Below are 23,023 nucleotides of genomic sequence, written 5' to 3'. Positions count from 1 at the left end.
ACTTGGGGTTCACATGACTCCATTTCTCCAATGAAAATGGGGAAATCCTAAGGAAAAGTGGGATATTCTGGAATCAAATCAAACTGGGACGGCTTTTGTAAAACCGGGACTGTCCCTGGAAAATAGGGGCACTTGGAGGGTCTCTGCACATAGACATGCAATTATATATTGTGGGAGGCAGACAGAGGTTAAAACCACTGCACTCCAAATGAGCACCTGTTCTGTACAAGATTTATCATTTTATTGTTATTTATTACATTTCTCTAGGACTCTTCCCTCCCAAAGGAGCCCAGGGCACTTAACAGAATGAACAGAAATAAAATAAAAGCAATTCCAACCTGTACCGCAAGGAATCTCATTTAACACATTTTTTTTAGATACCGTTCGTTAGAAGCAGTGGAACTGCTTGCAAAGCCTGTGATTAGGACTAAGGCACAGCTAAATAGAACCATTTCATGGAGGCGAGAGCTACAAAAGGCTGCTCACCAACAATGGCTATACTCTACTTCAGGCATCCCCAAACTGCGGCCCTCCAGATGTTTTGGCTCACAACTCCCATGATCCCTAGCTAACAGGACCAGTGGTCAGGGATGATGGGAATTGTAGTCCAAAACATCTGGAGGGCCGGAATCTGGGGATGCCTGCTCTACTTCCGCAGTTGGAGGCAGTAATGCTTCTGCAGACCAGCTGGCAGAAACCACAGGAGGGGAGAATACTCTGGTACTTGGGTCCTGTTTGCAAGTTTCCCCATAGGCATCTGGCTGGCCACTGTGAAACCAAGAAGCTGGACTACATGGTCCAGTGGCCTGATCCAGCAGGGATCCAGTCTTCTAATGTTCTTATATCGCCTGGCTGTGAGTCGTAAAGGCTGCCCCCTGCAAGCCCCTCTCCACCTGGCATAGGTCTGCAATGGACTAAACCTCCAACAACCTGCACATCTAACATATTTGAAATAATGCATGTGCTAGGTTTTGCTTTATGAATGCTGATATTATAAAATCAGTAACAATAACAAAATTTTACAAAAAGCAGTGGAACCGATGTGCGAGAAGTCTGCCTGCTAACCTTGCCAATGCAGCTGAAAATGCTTTTCTCTCTGGGAGGGGTGGAGAATGGCAAACACATAAGCAGGCATCTTGCGCCTTGCAACACCAGCACGTTCAAACCGGCATTGCGATAGAGTGCCGAGGAGTGCCAAGTATGATGAATGGGGTTTTGTTTTGTTTTTCTGGGAAAGAAAGCAAACTCATCCATTCTGCAGGCTGATATCATCGGAGAAGTTGCCCAGGCAGTTTGAAGAGCCTTATCCAGAAGGAACATTCCATAGAGGTTCTTAATCTGAAGCAACGGTGGGCCGGGAAGGCTGGGATACTAATTCTAAGCATGCAGGGAAAGCAATGGACAAGAGGCCCTTGGAGTGCTGCCTAGTGCCTAAGCTTCTCTTCCCAGGCAGCTGGACCAAGTGTCCCCACACCTATGGCTCACCAAGTAGTTCCTGCAACCCACAGGCCCAGCTGCTCGTGCCTCAGTGCGGCTTCTATTATTCTGTATAGCGATGAGCAGATATTTACAACTGCATGTGTACACACACACCTGTGTAAGCAAGGAATGTAGAAGCAATCACAGCAAACCTGGCCAGTGGCAGCAACAGTGCTAAGCGACTATTGGCAGCAATGACTAGCGACCAACCCTTTGACTATCTTTACTGTAGTAAGGTAGCGTGCCTGGCATGTGCCCAGGTGTGGGGCTGCGCTGTGCCCCTGCCTTCCTGCGACCCTTGGCGGGCACAAACAGGCATGCACACCTGAAGGGCGCAGTAACACAGCCCTGCCAGCCCCACACTGCTTTGTGATGCTGTAGGGCTGTGTGAAGACTATGTAACAGGCATGTGCCAAGCAGGGCCGGCTCTAAGGCAAGGCTGGGGGGCGCAATGCACCAGGGGGGCGCCGCGCTGCTGTGCCCGTGGCAGCCGCACTGTGCGCTGCGCCCGCCAGACAGCCGCGCCGGGAAATGGGGCGGGGGGCGCCCGGCGCCGGAGGGATCTTCGCACCATGGCGCCAGATACACTTAAGACGGCCCTGGTGCCAAGAACAGGAAGCATGCGTGCCTGTTGCAGCCTCACAAGTGTGTTGCACCCGCCAAGGGCTGTGGGCAGGTGGGGCACCACGGCATGGGGCTGGCAGGGTGGAGAGGAGCAAAATGCGCCCCCAATGCATCTGGGGGGCACCACCCCTCTGGCCCTCCCCACACAAGGCCACTGCTTACTGGTTAGTATTCGTCTACACCTGTCTAAGGCTAAGGCCACTCTCATAGCATACATTAAAGCCAGGCATGGCCAAACTTGGACCTCCAGCTGTTTTGGGACTACAATGCCCCTCATCCCTGACCACTGGTCCTGTTAGCTAGGGATGATGGGAGTTGTAGTCCCAAAACAGCTGGAGGGCCAAGTTTGGCCACCACTGCATTAAAGGACTATGGTACACTTTTGACGTCCATGGCTTCCCCCAAAGAATTCTGGGAGCTGGAGCTTGTTAATGGTGCTGAGAGCTGTTATTCCCAATACAGGTTGGGTCCCACAAAGGAAGAGAGGTGAGATGTGAAGGTACAGAAATATTTTAAATTTCCTCATCCAAAAACAGCATAATCGTATGTACGTTCACATGGAAGTAAGTAATTCAATAGTTAACGGGGATTATGCCGAGAAAAGTGAGCCTACTCAGATGTAAGGTCTATTGAGTTCAATGAGAGTTCCTTCCAGGTAAGTGTGTAGAGAGCTGCGGTCTTAATGAACCTCAAATGCAGGTCATAAGTAGGAGTAATTTAAGCTCAATTTTCCCATCGAACTCAATGGTAGTTTAAAGCTGAAATCCTATGCAGGCTTACCAAGGAGTAAACCCCATTGAGCACACCTTCCACTGTGAAGTACTTAACTGGATGGATCGTGCCTCTGTTTTGGTCAGAATATTAGGTCACAAAACTTTGCATTCCAACATTACATTGATTTCAGGACCATTATTCAAAAAACAATCAGCTAATTGCCAATGTTCCTAAACTTGTACTATGCTAATTTTGTCCTTTCTGCTTCATTCCTCTAGTCATGTACCAGGGGTAGTTATTTTTATGGCTCTTAGCAGTTTTATAGTCCAAAATATCATTCTCCTACATGTGAGAGTACATTTTCTCATGTTTGGTGTAACAAAAATGTGTCAGGAGTAGTTCACTCCCACCCACCCCAACAACCCATATGTTAATACTTAAAGCAAAATGTAAGGTAACCTCTGATATTCAGGGAATAATTTTTTGGTACTGTATATGAATGAGCAAAGGGACCCAGGTGGCGCTGTGGGTTAAACCACTGAGCCTAGGGCTTGCTGATCAGAAGGTCGGCGGTTTGAATCCCTGTGACGGGGTGAGCTCCCGTTGCTTGGTCCCAGCTCCTGCCAACCTAGCAGTTCGAAAGCATGTCAAAATGCAAGCAGATAAATAGGAACTGCTACAGCGGGAAGGTAAACGGCGTTTCCATGTGCTGCTCTGGTTTGCCAGAAGCGGCTTTGTCATGCTGGCCACATGACTTGGAAGCTATACGCCGGCTCCCTCGGCCAATAATGCGAGATAAGCGCGCAACCCCAGAGTCGGTCACGACTGGACCTATTGGTCAGGGATCCCTTTACCTTTATGAATGAGCAAACAATGTGGAAACTAGAGAACGGCAGTTCCCAATTTACGTGGGGGTTACGAAGTGTTTAAGTGAAATCAAATATATCTGAAACACCATCAGAAAAGCCTGCAAACACCCTCTAAACCTCTGGAAAGCCTTGGGGAAACCCTTCAAGAAAGCAGCAGCAATTATGAAATGCCAAACTCCACCACAATCGCTACCCTCCAAACGTCCATGCTCAAAATTCCACAGGCTTCAATGGTCAGTGCAAGGGCTTCTGGGAGCTCTTGCAAAGGCTTGTGGGATTGCTAGGCACTGTTTCCATGCATTATTATTTTTTTGTACCCTTTCTGGACTCTTTTAGGGCTGATTTGCCATTTTTTTCAAGTCACGTCTAGTTTGGGCACAATGCACGTGTGGCGAGTCATGCATCCATTGAACCTGTGTAAATGGGGATTTGCCCGTTTTCATATAAACATAAGAAGTTTGAAGCAGCCCTCATAAGCAAAACTCCTAATAATGGGGAGCAGGAATGCTATTTGAGGCAAGGAGAAGAGTCCCGTTGAACTCAGGACTGTTCTACTCTACCAGTTGGCCCCATACAAGGCACAGTCTGGGCCGGTGGAGATCCTATCTGCTTTCCTTTTGAAGCACCTTCACAACAACGGTGCAAAATATGGCAGTTAGCACACTTTTAGGAAACAGGTGTTTGGATCACATGCTATTATACACCAGTTAGATCAGCTGCCTGTTTATTTCTGGGCCCGGCACAAGGTGCTGATTTAAAGCCTAGCTTGGCTTGGGACTAGGCTATCTGAGGGGGCTATCTGAAGAAGAAGAAGAAGAAGAAGAAGAAGAAGAAGAAGAAGAAGAAGAAGAAGAAGAAGAGTAGTTTGGATTTGATATCCCGCTTTATCACTACCCTAAGGAGTCTAAAAGTGGCTAACATTCTCCTTTCCCTTCCTCGCCCCACAACAAACACTCTGTGATGTGAGTGAGGCTGAGAGACTTCAGAGAAGTATGACTAGCCCAAGGTCACCCAGCAGCTGCATGTAGAGGAGCAGAGATGCGAACCCAGTTCCCCAGGTTACGAGTCTAACACTCTTAACCACTACGCCACACTGGCTTTCTGCACCTTGCCCTACTTGTAAGATTGGCGCCTGAGGTTCCTGCTTTGTGTTCCGCTGGTGAGAGTTGTTAAACTGGTGCGCACCAGGGACAGAGTCTTTCTTGTGGTGGCCCTGCATTTCTTGAACAAGGGAGATGCACAGGAAGCTGTGTTACATTGGTGCATCTTGTTTCAGTATTGTCTACACCAGGGTTTCCCAAACATGAGTCTCCAGCTGTTTTCAGACTACAGTTCCCATCATCCCTGACCACTGGTCCTGCTAGCTAGGGATGATACGAGTTGTAGTCCAAAAACAGCAGGAGACCCAAGTTTGGGAAACCCTGGTCTACACTGAATAGCAACAGCTCTCCAGACTCTTAAGCAAGCGTCTCTCTCAGTCCTACCCAGGAGATGTTCTGCACGACAGTTTGGAAAACCATAAAGACTTTTTCTTCTGGTGGTCTGCATTCAGGTGGTATTATGGTGCTGCGCTGTTGTAGACGCTTATCAGCCGCTGCTACACTTAATGCAATATTTTGATGTTCTGTTATTATTTCAATAACTGGAATCTTAGTATATGGCTTAGGTAGTAAGCTGCCTAAAAGGCGGAACATAAATCTAGTAACCTATCAAACAAGCAAACAAAACCACTCTTGGAAAGCCTCTCTCAGGCGTGGCTCCTGTCAGAATGGAATAACTCTCACAATTCATTTCCAGGACAGCTGGTGCTAAATGCAAGTGCTGCTTTTTCCTTCTCACCCGAAACAAACTTATGTATAGAAGCTTCTCTTGTTGTCGATTATTGCACTAGGCTTGAGTAGTCCATCTCCCCTGCCACGTGGGGAGAGCTTTCCAAGGGACCATGGGCATAGCCAGGATTTTTTTGGGGGGGGGGTCAGGACTTTTGTCGGGGGAGGGGGTGCAGAATCGACCTGATTAGTCAGTTAGTTAAGTATTTATATTACTTGATTCAGGGGGCGGGGCAGCTGCTCCTCCTTGCCCCCCCCCGCTACGCCCATGCAAGGGACCCAGCTGAGGTTCAAACGCCACCACTCAAGGGCGTACCCACCACGGGGCAAGTTAGGGCAGCTGCCCTACTCTAGAAGCAGGGCTGGTGGGCAGAGGCGGAGCACAGCCCAGCGGAGCGCGAGTTCGCCATTCCCGCCGCGCCGCACCCTCCCTCCAGCTCCCCGCGCGGCGGGGAACCAGAGAGCGCGGTGCGGCGGGCGGGAACGCTGAACTCGCGCTCCGCTGGGCTGGGCTCCGCCTCCGCCCACCAGCCCTGCTTCTAGGGAGGGGCACAGCCCGGCGGAGCGCGAGTTCGCCGTTCCCGCCCACTTTGTGGCCCCTCCCCTTCCGTGCCTTGGCCCCTCCCCTTGCCCCCCCTAGTTTTGATCCTGGGTACGCCCATGCCACCACTTGTGAAAAGCTGCAGAGATTCCAGACTCCATCCCGATTCAGAGACCGATAGTGTCCTGCTGGTGAGTGGAGGGCAGCTTTTCTTATTGGGGTGCCACAGATGGAGCGGGAGAAGAAACAGCTTTGCCTCTGCCTTCCGGGGTCCACCAGTCCATTCCACAGCGCCTAACACTACCACAAGCTAAGTCGCAGTCACCCAAGAACTGCAACATCAGGCGGTGGCTTGCACACCTGAACCAGCCTCCCAGGTTCGCAACCGCAGGCAGAACTTTCGCATCGCTTCAAGTGCAGGTCTGTGGAGACCGCTCACACGTTCAGTTAAACCCAAGAGTCGCCAAGCATTACAGGATGAGCTGCGTGTGTGGACCAGGGAGGAGAGGGGGAGGTTCTCGGCTACCCAGGCACGCCACCCACCCGCCTGCCTGCCTGCAGATGCTCCAATAAAAGCGACAACCGCCTGCATCGAGTCGTCAGGGTCTCCCCATGACACGCCGCGCCGCTCCACTCTCGCTAGGTCTCACGCCAGGACCGCCTGCAGCCTCCAAGGGGAAAGGTGGTTGTCTCGAATATACCCACAATCCAAAGGAACATCGAGGGCACCCAAAGCGCGGCTCTGGGAGTCAAAGTTGCGCCTGAGCCCAGGAGTCCAGAATCGGTCTCTTTCTCACACACAAAACACAGAGTCCTCTTTGCTGATCAGCACATGGTCAAGGCGCAATGAACACCTCCCCGCAAACGTCTTACGACCCCCTGAGATTTCTTCGCCCTGCCCCTGCACCCCGCGCTCTCCCTCGGACGCCCCCGGCTGCCACCCTCCCTTCCTCGCCAATTCAAAGTGGGAGTAGCTCTTACCTTTGGGCGCCGGGTGACTCCGGGGCTCCCCTTTGCAAAGGACCCGAGCTCCCCACTGTTTAGACGCTCCCTTTCCCCCTAGGTTGCGGCGTGGCGACGCTCCGATCTGAGGCAGTGGAACTGGGACGGGCAGGTGCGAGGAGCTCTAACTGGAGCGCTGGAAGGGCGCGCAGAGTTCCGTGCTGCTCCAGAGCCGCGCTTTTTATCCCTCGCTCGCCCGCCTTCCCTCGGGGCGTTGCTTCGAGGGGCGGCCAGCGTGGGAGGGAGGGGGCCCCCTAGAGGCGGAGAGGCGGCACGCCGGCAGGAGGAGCTGGTGGCAGCGGGGAGTGTTGCTGCAGAGACCCCCCCCCCACCAGGCTTCCCTCGGCTGGGCAGTCTCTTTGGCAGCTTCACCCAGGACGCGGAGGGGAGGGGATCGCTGCTGAATTACAGCAGCCAGCAAGCTCGAGGGCTCGCTTCCCCGCAGAGACACGGAGGGGAGAAGAAGACGCAGGCTGGAGGCTGGAACAGGCTCAAGGATGCCGGACGGGGCGGGGAGACCCCCCTGGTCTCCTCCTCCTGTCACCCCCTGGAATAACCGGCAGGCTGATGGAGAATGCCCTGCAACATCTAAAAGACACCTGCCGCCCGCCCCATCAGATCCAGGAAGTGCCTCACTGAAGGTTGACAAGGTCGGAACCAGCAGGGTCCTTAATGGAAGACCCTAACTTAACCCGCCACCGCTGGAGCTCTCTCTTTGTTGTTAAGAAATGAGTACATTTCCATTTTAACCCCCCCCCCAAAAAAAAACCATCTGTGAAAGCTCTTTCAGAAAAAACGACAGGGAACCACTCTGAGATCTAGCAAGTGGGGCAGTATACCAAACAAATAAAATTTAAACTGTAGACATATTTTAAAAATAACAGAATTGAAGGTATGATTCATGCCAGAGCTAAACAGTTAGAAATCCCTTTTATTTCAATGGGATACTCAAAGCACATGCTTAACTCTCTTATAGAAGTTAAGGGAATGAGGAAACATGCAGTGTGTGTGTGTGTGTGGTTATGATAAATCAAAAATATTGCTAAAATTGTGGTCATGCTCCGCAGTTGAAGGCTTGCACAAATAGCTGAAAATTCGTTACAAGCCGTAGTCGGCTTCCAAAATCTATCCAGGTCCTTTGCAACTTTGGGACATTACTAAAGCTTGAGATGGTAGTAATTAAGCAGGGATTACTACCTTTCTGCTTGCATGTCCATCATTTGAGACAGCGTTGCCAAGTGATAACTTGCACATGTGAGTGAACAGAGACAAAACACTGCGTGCCACACCTCATACACAACACTTTCCAATGGCAGCAATTGACACATTGATTGCACTGGCTGTCAATTAACTGCCAGGGTAGCTTAAAGGTTTTGGTATAGCTTGGGACTTGGGTGGCCTCAGCCCTTACATAGCCAACCAGTCCCTGCATTCTGCAGGAGTGAGCATGCTGCAGGTACCATCCTGTGAATACTAGGTCAATTCTTCATGCTGCTAGAATCAGGCCTTTAGTGTGGTGACACCTGCTCATTGGAACCCCCTATATATCGGGCAGGCAAGCATTTTTGTTTGATTTTTGGTGCCTGCTAAGGACGTTCCTCTTTCAACAAGTCTTCTAAATGGAAATCTTTATCTTAATTGGTATCCGTATTGATTTTCTGTGTGTGCGCTATTGTTGTTTTCATGGCTTTTAAAAAGAAAGTTTTTATAGATGCAAGTGCTTTAATTTCCCCAACCTAATTTTAATATTTTTTTAATTGATTTTTGTTAAGAGGTACAAACTTGGCAAAAAGAAAGGTAGGAAAAAAGAATCTAAAGTGTAAAACGTAAAATATCACAGCCTGGAAGGACAAAAATACAGCACGGCTCTAAAAGAACTACAAAGTACTGACTCAATGTTTTAATTGATTTTATATATGCAACTATTCTATATATGCTTTATGACTTTGTATATTTGCTCCAGGATGCCTCATGGGAGGTGATGCATCAATGAAACAAACAAACAAACATGCAAACAATAGTGAATCATGCAGTGTTGAGTAATGCAGTGATGAAGAGAAACAAATGGCATTCAACCCTACATCAATCAGTCCAGGGAACTTCACTATTAGCCTACAATATTAGCTACATCCAAGATCAGGAGTTGTGTCCAGGGAGAGCTCTAGATCTTTTAGCTCTCTATCTGGGACAAGAGTCCTCCAGTGAGTTTGAGGCTTCACCCCAAAGAAATGTTGCAGCAGCACACTCTTTCACACCATTGAGTTTTGTGTCCAGGTGGACACTTACTTAACTCCTGTGGTCCTTATTTACCTCCTCCTGACCTCCCTTTAGTGCTATTTTTCTAGAAAAAGAGGTTTCGGGACTCATCATGAACTTGTTCTCTTACCATGAGAATGGCACCGACCTGAGAGGTGATGGAACTGAGTTCCGGACGACTTCCAGCTGGAAAAAAAAGCCCTGCCTCCCAGGCATCAAGGAAGCTCAGAGTGGATGGTCCTGGAAGCAAAATTTAGGTTGCCAGGTAGGGTGCTAAAAGCTAGGGCCTACAAGGTAGCTTCCTCTGAAAGAAAGGCAGCTAGGGACAGCTGGACAGGTGCCATTACGTAGTCTCAATGCTTGATTGAGCCAATAATGTTGGGAGGTGGAGTTAGGATCAGATAGGCACTGGGGAGCAAGGATCAGATAGGCAATGGGGAGCAATTTAGGCCAGGCTGGGTCTGTATAAAAGGGATGGGCTCTGCTTGAACTGGGATGGAACCAGATTGCTGGCACTTAAAATTAAAACTTAAGATGATGGTGGGTGGGGGGAGCCAACAGGAGCTGAAGCAAAGAAGCAAGCTGTTCAGCTTGAATACAACCCGATAATAAGTGAATATTTAAGTTTTGATAATAAATTTGAAGCATCCTGTACACCCAGAAGAATTACTGCACATGAAAGGCACAAATTCTTCAATAGAACGCCAAGTGAAGGAGAAAGCACACTAACCCATCTGTGACCAATTTAGTTTCAAGTTCCCACAAACTTCTGAAATAGAGGAGCTTTTGCAACATGAAGCCAGGCAGACTGAGATCCAGATCACTGTGACTGATTTAACCCTCGGGTGGGAAGCAGATTTGTAAGAATAAGTTGCTACAAGTAATGGAAAGGATGAAGGCAGAGAAAAGCAAAATGGCGGCCTACATTGCAAAAATGCACTTGGTTGGCAAAACACTTGGTTTCTTCTTTGCTCTGACATATTAGGAATGTCAAAGCAGTTATGAAAAAAGGGATTACAATTTTTTTGGTGTGTGTGTGTGTTAATTGTTTAACCATTTCAATTAAACCATTAATTCCAGAATCTAAAATTCCCTAGTGGCACCACTGAATGGAGATTTCCACTCTTTAATCTACCATTTTTGAAATATACGCCTAAGGAGCAATCCTATGATTCCTGGGAGGGCATGCTTCCTGAGTTATAAAAGTAACCATATTGTCCTCTCCTTCATAGATCTTTGGGGCTATGACTCCATATCTGTTAACTGTTCTCTGATCCAAGTTGGCTTACATTTATTTTGTCATAAGGACGTAGGAAAGCCCTTCTGGATCAGGCCATAGGCCCACCTGATACAGCATTCATGACTAGCCTTATCCTCCATGAATTTGTCTAATCCTGTTAAAGCTGTTCAAGTTGGAGGACATTGCAGTATTTCATGGCAACCTTTGTCACAGTTTACTTATTCATTTTATTGAATTTATATACCACCCTATACCCGGAGGTCTCAGGGTATTTCACAGAATAAAATCACAATATAAAACCACAAAATACGCAATCAAAACAGCAGCAGCAGCAGCAGCAGCAACAACAACAACAACACAATAATCCCCCCCCAAAGAAATCACCCACATTTTAAAAGGGCAGTTTGTGTGCTGAAGTAGATATATTTGCAGTTCAGTATTGTGGTGGTGGTTAAAAAAAGATTCCTTGTTCTCTCACTTTAGCTTACAGGCATAGTAGCCCTGCCATCTGGACTGGCATGTTTTGGAGCTCGCAATTTTTCAGAACAATTCAGGTTTCCAATTATCTGAATGCAGAACCGAGAGGTAAAATATGAGAGCTTCTGTAAAAAGGAATTATCCCAGGATGAATACATTGGATATAAAACTTGCATATCGATGAATTTTTTCCCCACCCATTTTTTCATTTCAAAACAAATTTAACCACGAGTTTCAACTCCCCCTTCTCCCTTTGCTTCTTCCCTCCAACACTGCCTCCCTTTTCTCCTTCAGGAGTGGATTTTGTGGCAAGGGTACACTTGCCCCTCTTCCTGGAGTCAAACTGGCATGCGGGATGTTATTTGAGTCACGTGGTAGGATGGCTGAGTGTGCAGTTGGATTAAAAAATATATGCAGCTGGGGGGAAATTGTGCAGTTGGAAAGCAGAGAATGTGCAGTGGGAAAAAATGAGGGAAACTTGTCCCGTTTATGTGCTTATTGAGCACTTAAATGGCAGGCAGCGCTTTTTTTCTTGCTGGAACCTGCCAGAACTCAGTTCCAGAACTTCTTAGAATTTTCCCTTCTAAGAGAACGAGAGAGGAGTTCATGGTGAGTTCCGGAACCTCTTTTTCTAGAAAAATAGCACTGATGACCGGAAACGTCAGGGATAACATATACACAAATTATATCAGGGTTGGATGTGCTTAGCTTCCATACCTAAAACAAACTGCCCAAACCATATTAAAACACCACTTTCTTTTTGACTGAAAGCTCCTGAGAGTTAATTGGGTCCTGCTCTTACTTTTCAGCACAACAGTTGCACTTGCAAGCATATCGACATCAGCACTGGGGGGTCTGGCTTGAGCATGGCGCAATCGAAATACTTCCGGCCCGCCCACCGGAAGTGGTGCGTAGGTCAATCCAGGTGGGGGTCCCTAAGATTTACATCAAATAGGGTGACCCCTGTGGGGACCACCGTCTGGGAGAGTGCCTTCGGCCCTGGCCCCACCTGGGCATGCAGACATGGCCACTCCCCCGGGATACCCCAGCGTTTGGAGGGGCAGGTGGAGACTACAACCTCCCCTCCTTCCAAGACAAAGGATTGCCCCAATGCCCAACCCAGTTGTGACGATTAATAATAATAATAATAATAATTTATTATTTATACCCCGCCCATCTGGCCGGGTTCCCCCAGCCACTCTGGGCGGCTTCCAAAAAAAAACAGAAATTCTAAAATACAGAAATCCATCAAACATTAAAAGCTTCCCTAAACAGGGCTGCCTTGAGATGCCTTCTAAAGGTCTGGTAATTGTTCTCTTTGACCTCTAGTGGGAGGGCATTCCACAGGGTGGGTGCCACTACCGAGAAGGCCCTCTGCCTGGTTCCCTGTAACTTGGCTTCTCGTAATGAGGGAACCGCCAGAAGGCCCTCGGAGCTGGACCTCAGTGTCCGGGCAGAACGATGGGGGTGGAGACGCTCCTTCAGGTATACCGGACCGAGGCCGTTTAGGGCTTTAAAGGTCAACACCAACACTTTGAATTGTGCTCGGAAACGTACTGGGAGCCAATGTAGGTCTTTTAGGACCGGTGTTATGTGATCTCGGCGGCCACTCCCAGTCACCAGTCTAGCTGCCGCATTCTGGATTAGTTGTAGTTTCCGGGTCACCTTCAAAGGTAGCCCCACGTAGAGCGCATTGCAGTAGTCCAAGCGAGAGATAACTAGAGCATGCACCACTCTGGAGAGACAGTCAGTGGGCAGGTAGGGACTCAGCCTGCGTACCAGATGGAGCTGATAAACAGCTGCCCTGGACACGGAGTTGACCTGTGCCTCCATGGACAGCTGTGAGTCTAAAATGACTCCCAGGCTGCGCACCTGGTCTTTCAGGGGCACAGTTACCCCATTCAGGACCAGGGAGTCCTCCACACCCGCCCGCCTCCTGTCCCCCACAAACAGTACTTCTGTCTTGTCAGGATTCAATCTCAATCTGTTAGCCGCCATCCATCCTCCAACCGCCTCCAGACATTCACACAGGACCTTCACCGCCTTCACTGGTTCTGATTTGAAAGAGAGGTAGAGCTGGGTATCATCAGCATACTGATGGACACCCAGCCCAAACCCCCTGATGATCTCTCCCAGTGGCTGCATATAGATGTTAAAAAGCATGGGGGAGAGGACAGAACCCTGAGGCACCCCACAAGTGAGCGCCCAGGGGTCTGAACACTCATCCCCCACCACCACTTTCTGAACACGGCCCAGGAGGAAGGAGCGGAACCACTGCATGACAGTGCCCCCAGCTCCCAAGCCCTCTAGACGGTCCAGAAGGATGTTATGGTCGATGGTGTCAAAAGCCGCTGAGAGATCCAGCAGAACAAGGAAACAGCTCTTACCTTTGTCCCTAGCCCGCCGGAGATCATCGACCAGTGCGACCAAGGCAGTTTCAGTCCCATGATGAGGCCTGAATCCTGACTGGAAGGGATCCAAATGGTCCGCTTCTTCCAGGCGTGCCTGGAGTTGTTCCGCAACCACTCGCTCAATCACCTTGCCCAAGAATGGAAGATTTGAGACTGGGCGATAGTTGGCCGTATTGGCCGGATCTAAAGATGGTTTTTTAAGAAGCGGTTTAATAACCGCCTCTTTCAGCGGGTCTGGGAAGGCTCCCTCATGGAGAGAAGCATTTACCAACCCGCGAAGCCCATCGCCCAGCCCTTCCTGGCTAGCTTTTATAAGCCAGGATGGGCAAGGATCAAGGAGACAGGTGGTTGGTTTCATTCGTCTAAGCAGCCTATGAGGTAGGCAAAAAACCACCGGGTCAAAGCCAATTTGCCCGGTGGACAAATTCCTACCTGGCCCCATAATAATGGTGACCAATCTAGCCACAACAAGGTCCTTGACTATCAGCTTAAACAGAGGGTGAGTGGGCGGGGAAATCCGAGGAAGGAACAAACAAACACATAGTGCCCCAGGTGTAGGCTGCTTAAATGGCCAGGGGGTGGACCCAATGGGAGCCTCCCTGCTTCATTAGCTCCGCCCCCTGGCACAGCCCAAGTCCCAGCCTGTATGCCCATTTTCCAAAGCAGGATGCAGGCCAGGATCCAGCTTATGATAGGCTGCGGGGGCTTATGTATTTAGTTTTGAGTGACTGTGTCGCTGGTTATTCTGGAATTAAGAGTCTTGTTCATTTGAAAGCGCTCCCATTTCCAGAGTCTAAATAGCTGAGGCTACAGAGGTGGATAGTTCAGCAGCCTTGGCAACTCCATGAGGGGCGTAGGCAAGAGCCTTTTTTTTATTAAGCAGCAATGGAGAGGCTGCGCAGAAGATATATATATATATATATATATATATATATATATATATATATATATATATATATATATATATCTAGCTTTGTAGCTTTCAATACCAGTCAGCAGAGCAGAGATTTCCCAGGACAAAAATAAAAAAGGGGAAACTCATCCAAAGATGTGCGGTAATGAGCAGTTTCCTCGGATCTGACAAATTAGTCGCTCCGAGTCTTTTTAATAAAACAATGGCTCAAGCTGCATTGGCTTCATTATTCACGATCTGCCCTTGCCGTGGCTGACAAGCTACCCAGCGACTTGCCTAGAGAAGCGAAATGCTTCACCGCTGCCCGGAGAAGCAAAATGCTGCGTCTTAAAGTCACCGCTGCAATTTGACACGATGGTTTTGAACCCTTTAGGTAACAAAGCCTCCGCTGGCGTGTGTACACACACAGTTTTGGAACTACAGCAAGGGTGTACCCACCATGCGGCAAGTTAGGGCAGCTGCCCTACTCTAGAAGCAGGGCTGGTGGGCAGAGGCGGAGCACAGCCCGGCGGAGCGCGAGTTCGCCATTCCCGCCGCACCGCGCCGCACCCTCCCTCCAGCTCCCCGGCGTGCCCTCAGGCAAGGCCAAGCGCGGCGGGGAACCAGGGAGCGCGGCGCGGTGGGCGGGAACGCCGAACTCGCGCTCCGCTGGGCTGGGCTCCGCCTCCGCCCACCAGCCCTGCTGCTAGGGAGGGGCACAGCCCGGCGGAGCGCGAGTTCGCCGTTCCCGCCCGCCGCGCTGCGCCCTCCCTCCAGCTCCCCGTCGCGCCCTCTGGCAAGGCCAAGCGCGGCGGGGAACCAGAGAGCGCGGCGCGGCGGGAACGCTGAACTCGTGCTCCGCTGGGCTGGGCTCCGCCTCCGCCCACCAGCCCTGCTTCTAGGGAGGGGCACAGCCCGGCGGAGCGCGAGTTCGCTGTTCCCGCCCACTTTGTGGCCCCTCCCCTTCCGTGCCTTGGCCCCTCCCCTTGCCCCCCCTAGTTTTGATCCTGGGTACGCCCATGAACTACAGGCTGCAGGTTCCCCACCAATGAGGAGCTGGCCTGCGTGAGTTTTAATTTGCAAGCACTCTCAACCTTATTCCAGAAGAGGTAGTAAAATTATATATTTAAAAGCCTTACCAACGACAATGCAATTACAACCCTTCATTGTTACCTCTGTGTTACTGGAGTGGAAATGCGAGCTGTTGTCGAAAGACTGCGGCTTACAACAGCTCTGTAAAGTAGCCCACTGTTAATAGTGAAGAGCCGGCGCTTGAGCAGAGAGGGTGTTTTTCAACCACCCTGCAATGCAGCCCTGTTTAGTTAAATCCACCAAAGGCTGGTGAGGAGATGAAGTTCACGATGCAAGACACAACAGGGCATGCCACACGGAAGACAGGTTTTATAGGTAATTTGCTGTGTGCCTGTGCTTGTAGGGGCTGCTGTATTTTTTGTGAGCAGGTTTTGCCCTCAACACAACTGCGTTCCTAAGGGCAGTACTCAGGGGTGGCCCATCCCATTTCACCGCCTGAGGCAAAATGGAAAACCTGAGCGCGCGCGCGCGCGCGCACACACACACACACACACACACACACACACACACACACTGAAGCCTTGCTTACTGAGGTCACGCTGAGGTGTAGCTTCCATGTTCTGTCAAGATCTCGTGAGAGTTTTTACAGGGCTCTCGCTAGTTCTCATCAAAACCCCAAAGCTGCAACCACTTCTTCGGCAGGTGGGCGGGACATCCACAGCAGCACCGGAGAAGCAAGAAGCAGCTGTTCCTTCTGGTAAGTTCTTAATGGAACCCACAACTGCCGCTTCTCTTTACTTATCCAGCTATGGTGAGACAGCAGGCAGGGTGCCCTTGGGTTCTACCACCTGAGGTAGCTGTCTCAGTGTGCCTCATGGGCTGGCCGGCCCTGGCAGTGCTTTATATGGGGGAAGGTAAGGGATACACCTGCAGGTACCACAGGATGGGGCTAAACCTGCTCTCCTGCTACTAAGCAGCAAGCCCCATTCTGGATTTTGAGTCTTCGTCACGATAGCTTGACTGGCGTTGAGAGCTGTAGAGAACACTGGGAACTGGGCTGGCTTACAGAAATATTCCATTTCCCCCTGCCCTTAGGAGCTAGATGGGCAAAAAACATACTGAGCTCACTAGTACACTATTACATTGCAGTTGCTCTGCCGGGCGCCTTCATTATACACCTTTAGGCGCCAGGCAAAAACGTTCATTTTTAACCAGGCTTTGGTGGCGCTGTAGGTTAAACCACTGAGCCTAGGGCTTGCTGATCAGAAAGTCGGCGGTTCGAATCCCTGCAACGGGGTGAGCTCCTGTTGCTCGGTCCCAGCTCCTGCCCACCTAGCAGTTCGAATGCACATCAAAGTGCAAGTAGATAAATAGGGACTGCCCCGGCAGGAAGGTAAACGTGCGCTGCTCTGGTTCGCCAGAAGCAGCTGTGTCATGCTGGCCACATGACCCGGAAGCTGTCTGCAGACAAATGCCGGCTCCCTCGGCCTATAGAGCGAGATGAGCGCCGCAACCCCAGAGTCGGACACGACTGGACCTGATGGTCAGGGGCCCCTTTACCTTACCTTTTGGTTGATCTTAATTGACATCCAACCCCCTTTTGGAATGTGACTTTTTGGGGTTACTGCTTTTGGTTTGATTTTATATGTTGTGGTCTCGTTGTGAACTGCCCTGAGACCTCCGGGTATAGGGCAGTGTATAAGTTGAATTTATTATTATTATTATTATTATTATTATTATTATTATTATTATGTGCTCTATAAAAGGCAAGAGGACAGCTACCATGGGTGAGCACCGACCACACGATTCAGCACAGACTGCAATTCAGTGCTTCGGAAAACAGTCTAATTCAACTCAGACTGTTGCAGAGATTTGGCCTGGGTCTGAATCAGAATCTCAAATCTGGAGCAGCAAAGTTTCTCTCCCTCCCCCCAACTGATTATAATGGGGAAATCAACAAATGGCGACATCTGTTTTGTTTTTTGACAGAAGCGGACTCCATTTGCAGGCGTACCAAAACCAGTCTGAGTTGCAGAAAGTAACAACTGCGAGGCTGATTTGACAGGAGTGGTTGTGTCGGAATTAGCAAGGAGCACAGAGCACACAAGAACAAGGTGACAACATCACTTTAACATCCTTCCACATCAGCAGTGTGATTAGAGAGCCCTCAGATAATATTTTCCTGTGATTGAAAGCTCGGCTCAAAACTACAGACTCTTCTTTTCAAGCCTGGGGAAAGAGACACGTTTTAAGTTTTGCAGATACAGTGCCTGCAGGTTTTTGTTTTGATCTCCAAATCTCTCCCAGGACTTTGAGAGGCCCCTGATTTTGATCAGCTACAGGATTACAGAGGGAGCACAGTTTGACCCCAACAAGTTGGGAATACCTCCAAAACTGGCCAGAAACCACTTAAGGATTTGCGTTTCCTCCAAATCTGATGCACGCTCCTGACAGCAAGGCATTCCGCTGTGGATATCGTAGAGCACTTACCTTGTGGACATGTGTCTACCTCAAATGAATGGTTCTTTGTGTGTATGGTGGGTGAGGAATCCAATAGAAGCAGGCCTTTTCATTGTCTAAGAACTGGGTTCGTTCTGAAAAGAGAAAGGGCATTTGCTGGAATCAGCTCTCTGCAATGAATCATGGCGTAAAGCACGTCAAGTGGAAGAGGAGGCTTCAAAGCACAGGAGACATGGCTAAACAAAGCATCAAAAAAGGGGGAAATGCTGCAGTCACTGCTTTGGGCCGAGTTGAAATCCAAACACGCAAGAGTACCTAGGGAGCTGGGCTGGGAAGGGGCCCTTTGAACACCTTGGAGACAAGATGAACTGTCTCACTTTCCCAGTGTATTGAGCTTTGATGCAATGACATTTTCTTTCCCCCTTGCATTGCAAAAAGCTTTAATGCTAATTCATCTTTTCCAGGGGGACTCTTGCAGGCCAACATAAATATTGATGTATGGTATTTAGCAACACTAACTAATAAAGATCTCATCTGACTTCAGTGGGAGGTGGGAGGGCTGGGCTTTGTCACTCTCAAAGCACGCTGGCACATTTCTGCTTGCGCACCCACAGTGAGTTGTGTTACGCAACTCTGAAGCTGCGACTTAAATCAGAAGAAATGGTTTTCTGATTCACCGTGGAGCAGGACCCAAACTGGAGTTTCTCCCCCACCCAACCCACCCACGCACAAAAAAAGGACAATGAATAATTAACTTTTTTTAAAAAAAGCAATACAAAAACCAACCTCTCAGCAGCCTGCATGGTGTATGGGGGTGGGGGGTGGGGTTATTTAAGAGAATCAGAAGTTAGGAAAATAATAACCTATAAAGCAGCTTCAATATTAGCAGTTTGTGACCCGCTGGCATGTCAAATCCGCAGCAAGTCAGTGGTCTGCCTGCCTGCTGAACCAGAAAACTACAGAAGGTAGCAGCAGCAGAAATCCTATGCAGAGTTCCTATTGCGCAGTCAGTACATAAGCTGTTATGTGGTGATCCCAGGGTATTGTACAGGCATGGTGTGTGTGTGCCACTGTGTTCAAAGCGGTTCAAGTTCCTCTGTGCATCAGGGCTTTCGGGCATCCACTGGTTGAGAACCCCTGCTGTCCTTGCCCTCTCTGAAGACATTCCCTGGGAACTTTCCCTCTCCTCCCAATAACTGCCTGGAAGTGGCTCTCCCTCTCTTCGCAATCCCTGCCAATACATATTCAACTCTCTGCCCCCCCCCCATTTGACTGAGGTCGCTTATGTTAAAGCGGTGCTCAGTTCCAAGGTGTGTGCATGTGTGCGGTTTTTTGAAGTCAGTGTGCCACGAGGCACACGTCTGGGAATGTACCCATCCAAGCTAAGCTGGAGGTTCTCCACGCAGCTCAGGTCAGATAGGTTTGCAGTATAAGCATTTAAGAGCAGCTGTCAGCAGATGCCAGCTTTCCTAAGGGATGCTGCATTATTGCCAGCAAAAAGAACATTGCCATCCGACATCTTTCAGTTCTGTCCCTTGCTGCATTGCGTTCAGAAAAAGAGGCGAGCGGAAAGCCAGGGAGGACATCAGTGGCATTGTGTCTTTGCACATTTGGGCAGTAATAGCTCCACTTCAGACTTTTCTCCTGGGGAGGCTGGTGGGGGGGGGGAGGGTACCACTTGCACGCAAAAAATAAATTACATTAATCTCACCCGACTGCATATAAAGAAAGGGCACTTAAACAGTCTCAGAATCATTAATTGCAGAGATTTCTGCAGGCCCTATGGTGGAAAACAGCTGGATTTTCCTCTGTTGAGAGCCATTTAGCAGAGGATGTTTAGGAAAAGGAGGATCTGCATTGGCTATATTCTTCTCCTTCCCATAGATAAAATCTGCCCGGCAGACAAAATTCAATAACCCACAAAGAGCCTGTTAACTTGGAGTGCGTGTGGAGAGGGGAGTCAGAACACGAGTGCAAATTGGAAACTGAATTCAGGTCACTCAGAGCCTCTTCACATAGTGTTTTAGAGTGTACATCTAGAAATGTTCTGAAGTGCGAATGTAATGAAGACAAATGTGCAAACCCTTGTATATCATGCCAGGTACACTTCTCAGGGAGCCAGGATTGGTGCCAAACCTAGCTTTGCCCTGTAGAAGGTGTTAAATGGATCTAAGATATATGCAGTGTATATACCCCGTTTCCCTTATTTTAAGACGTAGTCATAAAATAAGCCATAGCAGGATTTTTAAGCATTCAAGGAATATAAGCCATAGTGCCTACCCCGAAAATAAGACATAGTGATAGGCTCAGCAGCAATGCTGGCCGCAGGAGGAGGAGGAGAAAAAAACTAAGACATCCCCTGAATATAAGCCATAGTGTTTGTTTGTTTGTTTGTTTGAGGAAAAATAAATAAATATAAGACGGTGTCTTATTTTTGGAGAAAATGGTATATATACTTGAGAGTAGGAAAGGCCAACAGTGACTGAGATCTGCTCTGTGTATTTTATACCCAAATAATCGAACTGGGGGGAAAAATGGTTGGAAAAAAGCGTAAGAAATGCTTTCATTTGAGTTGAAGAATCTGATCTTGTACTTCCCTGAGACCATGGCAACAATGCATTGTGTAGGGAAGAGGGAGAAATTTGGTTTGGTTTTTAATGTAAACCTACCCAATTCACACTTTCTGAAACAACCCGAGAACCAACTTGCAGCTATCCTTGGAAATTCACACTTCTTTAAATTTTGTGACACAGCTGTCTTTCCAGATAACACACACACACACTCACTCACTCACTCACTCACTCACTCAAAGGGTGCATAAAAATCCAAATATTAGAAAAATCAACACATTTTATGTACCATCGTATTGCATATGAACATGTGTGCAATAGGGGGGGGGGAATGCCTTAAAATAATAATGAATTTTCATGAGGACAATATATATTGGAAACTGGTATACAAAAATGTGGGAAACTGAACTTTTGGAAAAATGAGAGATTTGTCCAAAACTGATTGATTTGTCCATCACTGTCTGCATAGAAACAAGTTTGTTTAAAACAGGAAAGGTCTATAAACATGAATCTCAGCCTCAAGCAGCTCACAGCGGATGTGGTTTTTCGTCATGGTAGCCTTAAAACACACCTAGGATGGTGCCAGCCACCACATTCTGACCTGAAGGTTCTTTAGATTCTGGCCCTAAACTGCAACAGCAGCTCTTCAAATGGTTGCAGCTGAGTGCCATTTGTATGACTGGATAACAGCTTCAGTGGGGAGAAAAATCATAATGGCTAGTAAGAGGTGCAGAAAAAAGATGGCTAAACTGCATGGGGCTAAACTGCATGTTCGAAGGAGTCCCAAGTCAACTATATGTTTCTGACTGGAATTAATGAGAGCCAATAACTGGCTGGGACTTCTGCCAGTTACCAAAAATACCAAGAGCACAGGGAAGCAGGCGGCAGCAGACATAGCAATGTCTAAGCAAAGTTGCCTGGACCAGCTGAGAAACACAAAAACTACACGGGACTCTGGGGAAAGGGATGTGAGAAGGCAACAGAGTGAGACTGAGGAGCAGGCAGGGAAAGCCAAAGAGGGAAGCCAACAGGAGAGAAAATTACCTGTTGATGAAGAGATCTCTTTCTAGGGTGACATATCAACAACATGGAGTGAATCTGCCTTGAGTCGAAAGCAGCACCGTTTACATTTAGCACCAAATTCGAACAAGGCCCGATCCCGATGCAAGCTGCACTTCCGAAGCAATGGTCAGGAATGCAGTTGTTTCTCCACATCAGGTGTGGGGAATCGCTGGCTCTCCAGGTGTTGTTGATTTCCCATCATCCCTGGCCAATGGCCATGATTGCCAGGGCTGATGGGAGTTGTAGTTCAGCCACATCTAGAGGGCCAAAGCCACTCTACAGTCATGGCTTTACCAGTCTTACAGCTGAGCATAGGACAGCAGGTGAGTGGGAGGTAGGTGTGGCTGGGGAAATTGCTTCACAGGGCAAATTGGGGGATCTGGTGGGCCTAATTTCATTCACAGGCTGCAGTTACCTCACCCATTCTTATTTGGGGGGAATGTTTAATCAGTAGCTCAAGGATTTCCAATTGTGCAATGGAACGTCCTCTGGCGAGTTCTGTTGTGCAGACAGCAGTCCTTGTGCTAATGGATTTTTTTGTATTTTTGGGGGTGCCACCCATTGTTGTTACTCAGATGCAAATTTAATGGGCAGGTTAATGGGCTAACCAACCAGTACTTATATAGTTAATAAATGAGCATTTATTTAATTGGCCAAGGAAAAAGCAAGGCTCATTCACATCGGATGAAAAGGTGGAAGGTCCCGTTTCAAGGACAAAAGGTACTTGGGCCTCAGAGGTTCTGAACCTTCTCTTTGCCCACACGGTACCTTCTCACAAAGATGTCCTGGTTGTGAGGGAAGTGCTTGGATGGAGAGACTACAGGGAGGTGAAGTGTGAGGTGGCGCTTCATAACTATGCACAGCCTTTTACACATATAAATTGAGCTCATGCCCTTTGCTTTATACGCAATGGGGACATTTACAGAGATGGGCCTGCAGCCATCACATTTGGTTTGGGCCTGAGTCACAAGGATAACAAAGGCCAATGTGCGACAGGAAGTCATACTATGCCCTGTTAAAATAGAACACTTTTCACTCTCCTGTGCTTCACTCTCACAACAAAGGCACCAGAATGCTAAATTAAGGGTTGGTGCCTCAGCATTTCCGGAAATTGCCTAATTTTAGACAGCTGTGTGAGGAGGTGGCATCTACAAGTACCTGGCAGCTAGCATCTATTTGGAACCAAGCTGCAATTTTGCTTTGATTGAGGTGAAATACTGGAACTTACCAAGCCACTCAAGAGTTTGCTAGCACTACATATGTATCCTGTGCTGGTACAAATCTGAAGCATCCATAATGCCTTGACCCTCATCGTCTTGAGGGGTCCTTTCCATAATACCTCAAGCTTTATCTTTTATTGTGCAGGAAGCTACAAGATAGGGAGGGGGAAAGCTTTTCCTTCTTCTAGGATTGTGTGGTGAAGCTTGCTGGCAGCCCAGGGACATTGCTAGACTCTTAAAACACTCAGGGCACAGGACTATGACATAAATGTGCATATGCTAATATATGGGCGTAGATGCAAATTTAGGCCAACTTTTAAAGGGAAAGCTGCCCTGTAAGCAAAG

The 23,023-nt window shown here is 48.6% G+C and overlaps 1 protein-coding gene across 2 annotated transcripts in view; it reads right to left on the bottom strand.

The window, feature by feature from the left end:
* The window catches only part of CACNG5 (calcium voltage-gated channel auxiliary subunit gamma 5), a 52,665-nt gene extending 34,148 nt beyond the window's left edge, over window positions 1-18,517 (bottom strand). The window contains exon 1 of one of the 2 annotated variants that reach the window (XM_035104016.2): window positions 17,857-18,517. In XM_035104016.2, coding sequence (XP_034959907.1) covers window positions 17,857-17,867 — 11 coding nt within the window. In that variant the 5' untranslated portion in view covers window positions 17,868-18,517. Of the gene's footprint in view, window positions 1-7,037; window positions 7,191-17,856 lie in introns of those variants that run through there. The other variant, XM_035104017.2, reaches the window with a different exon arrangement.
* Window positions 18,518-23,023: the final 4,506 nt, after the last annotated feature.

Source organism: Zootoca vivipara, chromosome 2 (genome assembly GCF_963506605.1).
Source record: "Zootoca vivipara chromosome 2, rZooViv1.1, whole genome shotgun sequence".
Taxonomy (NCBI): Eukaryota; Metazoa; Chordata; class Lepidosauria; order Squamata; family Lacertidae; genus Zootoca; species Zootoca vivipara.
The sequence above is the reverse complement of the archived record's forward strand: the minus strand, read 5'-3'. Positions and strand labels throughout refer to the sequence as shown.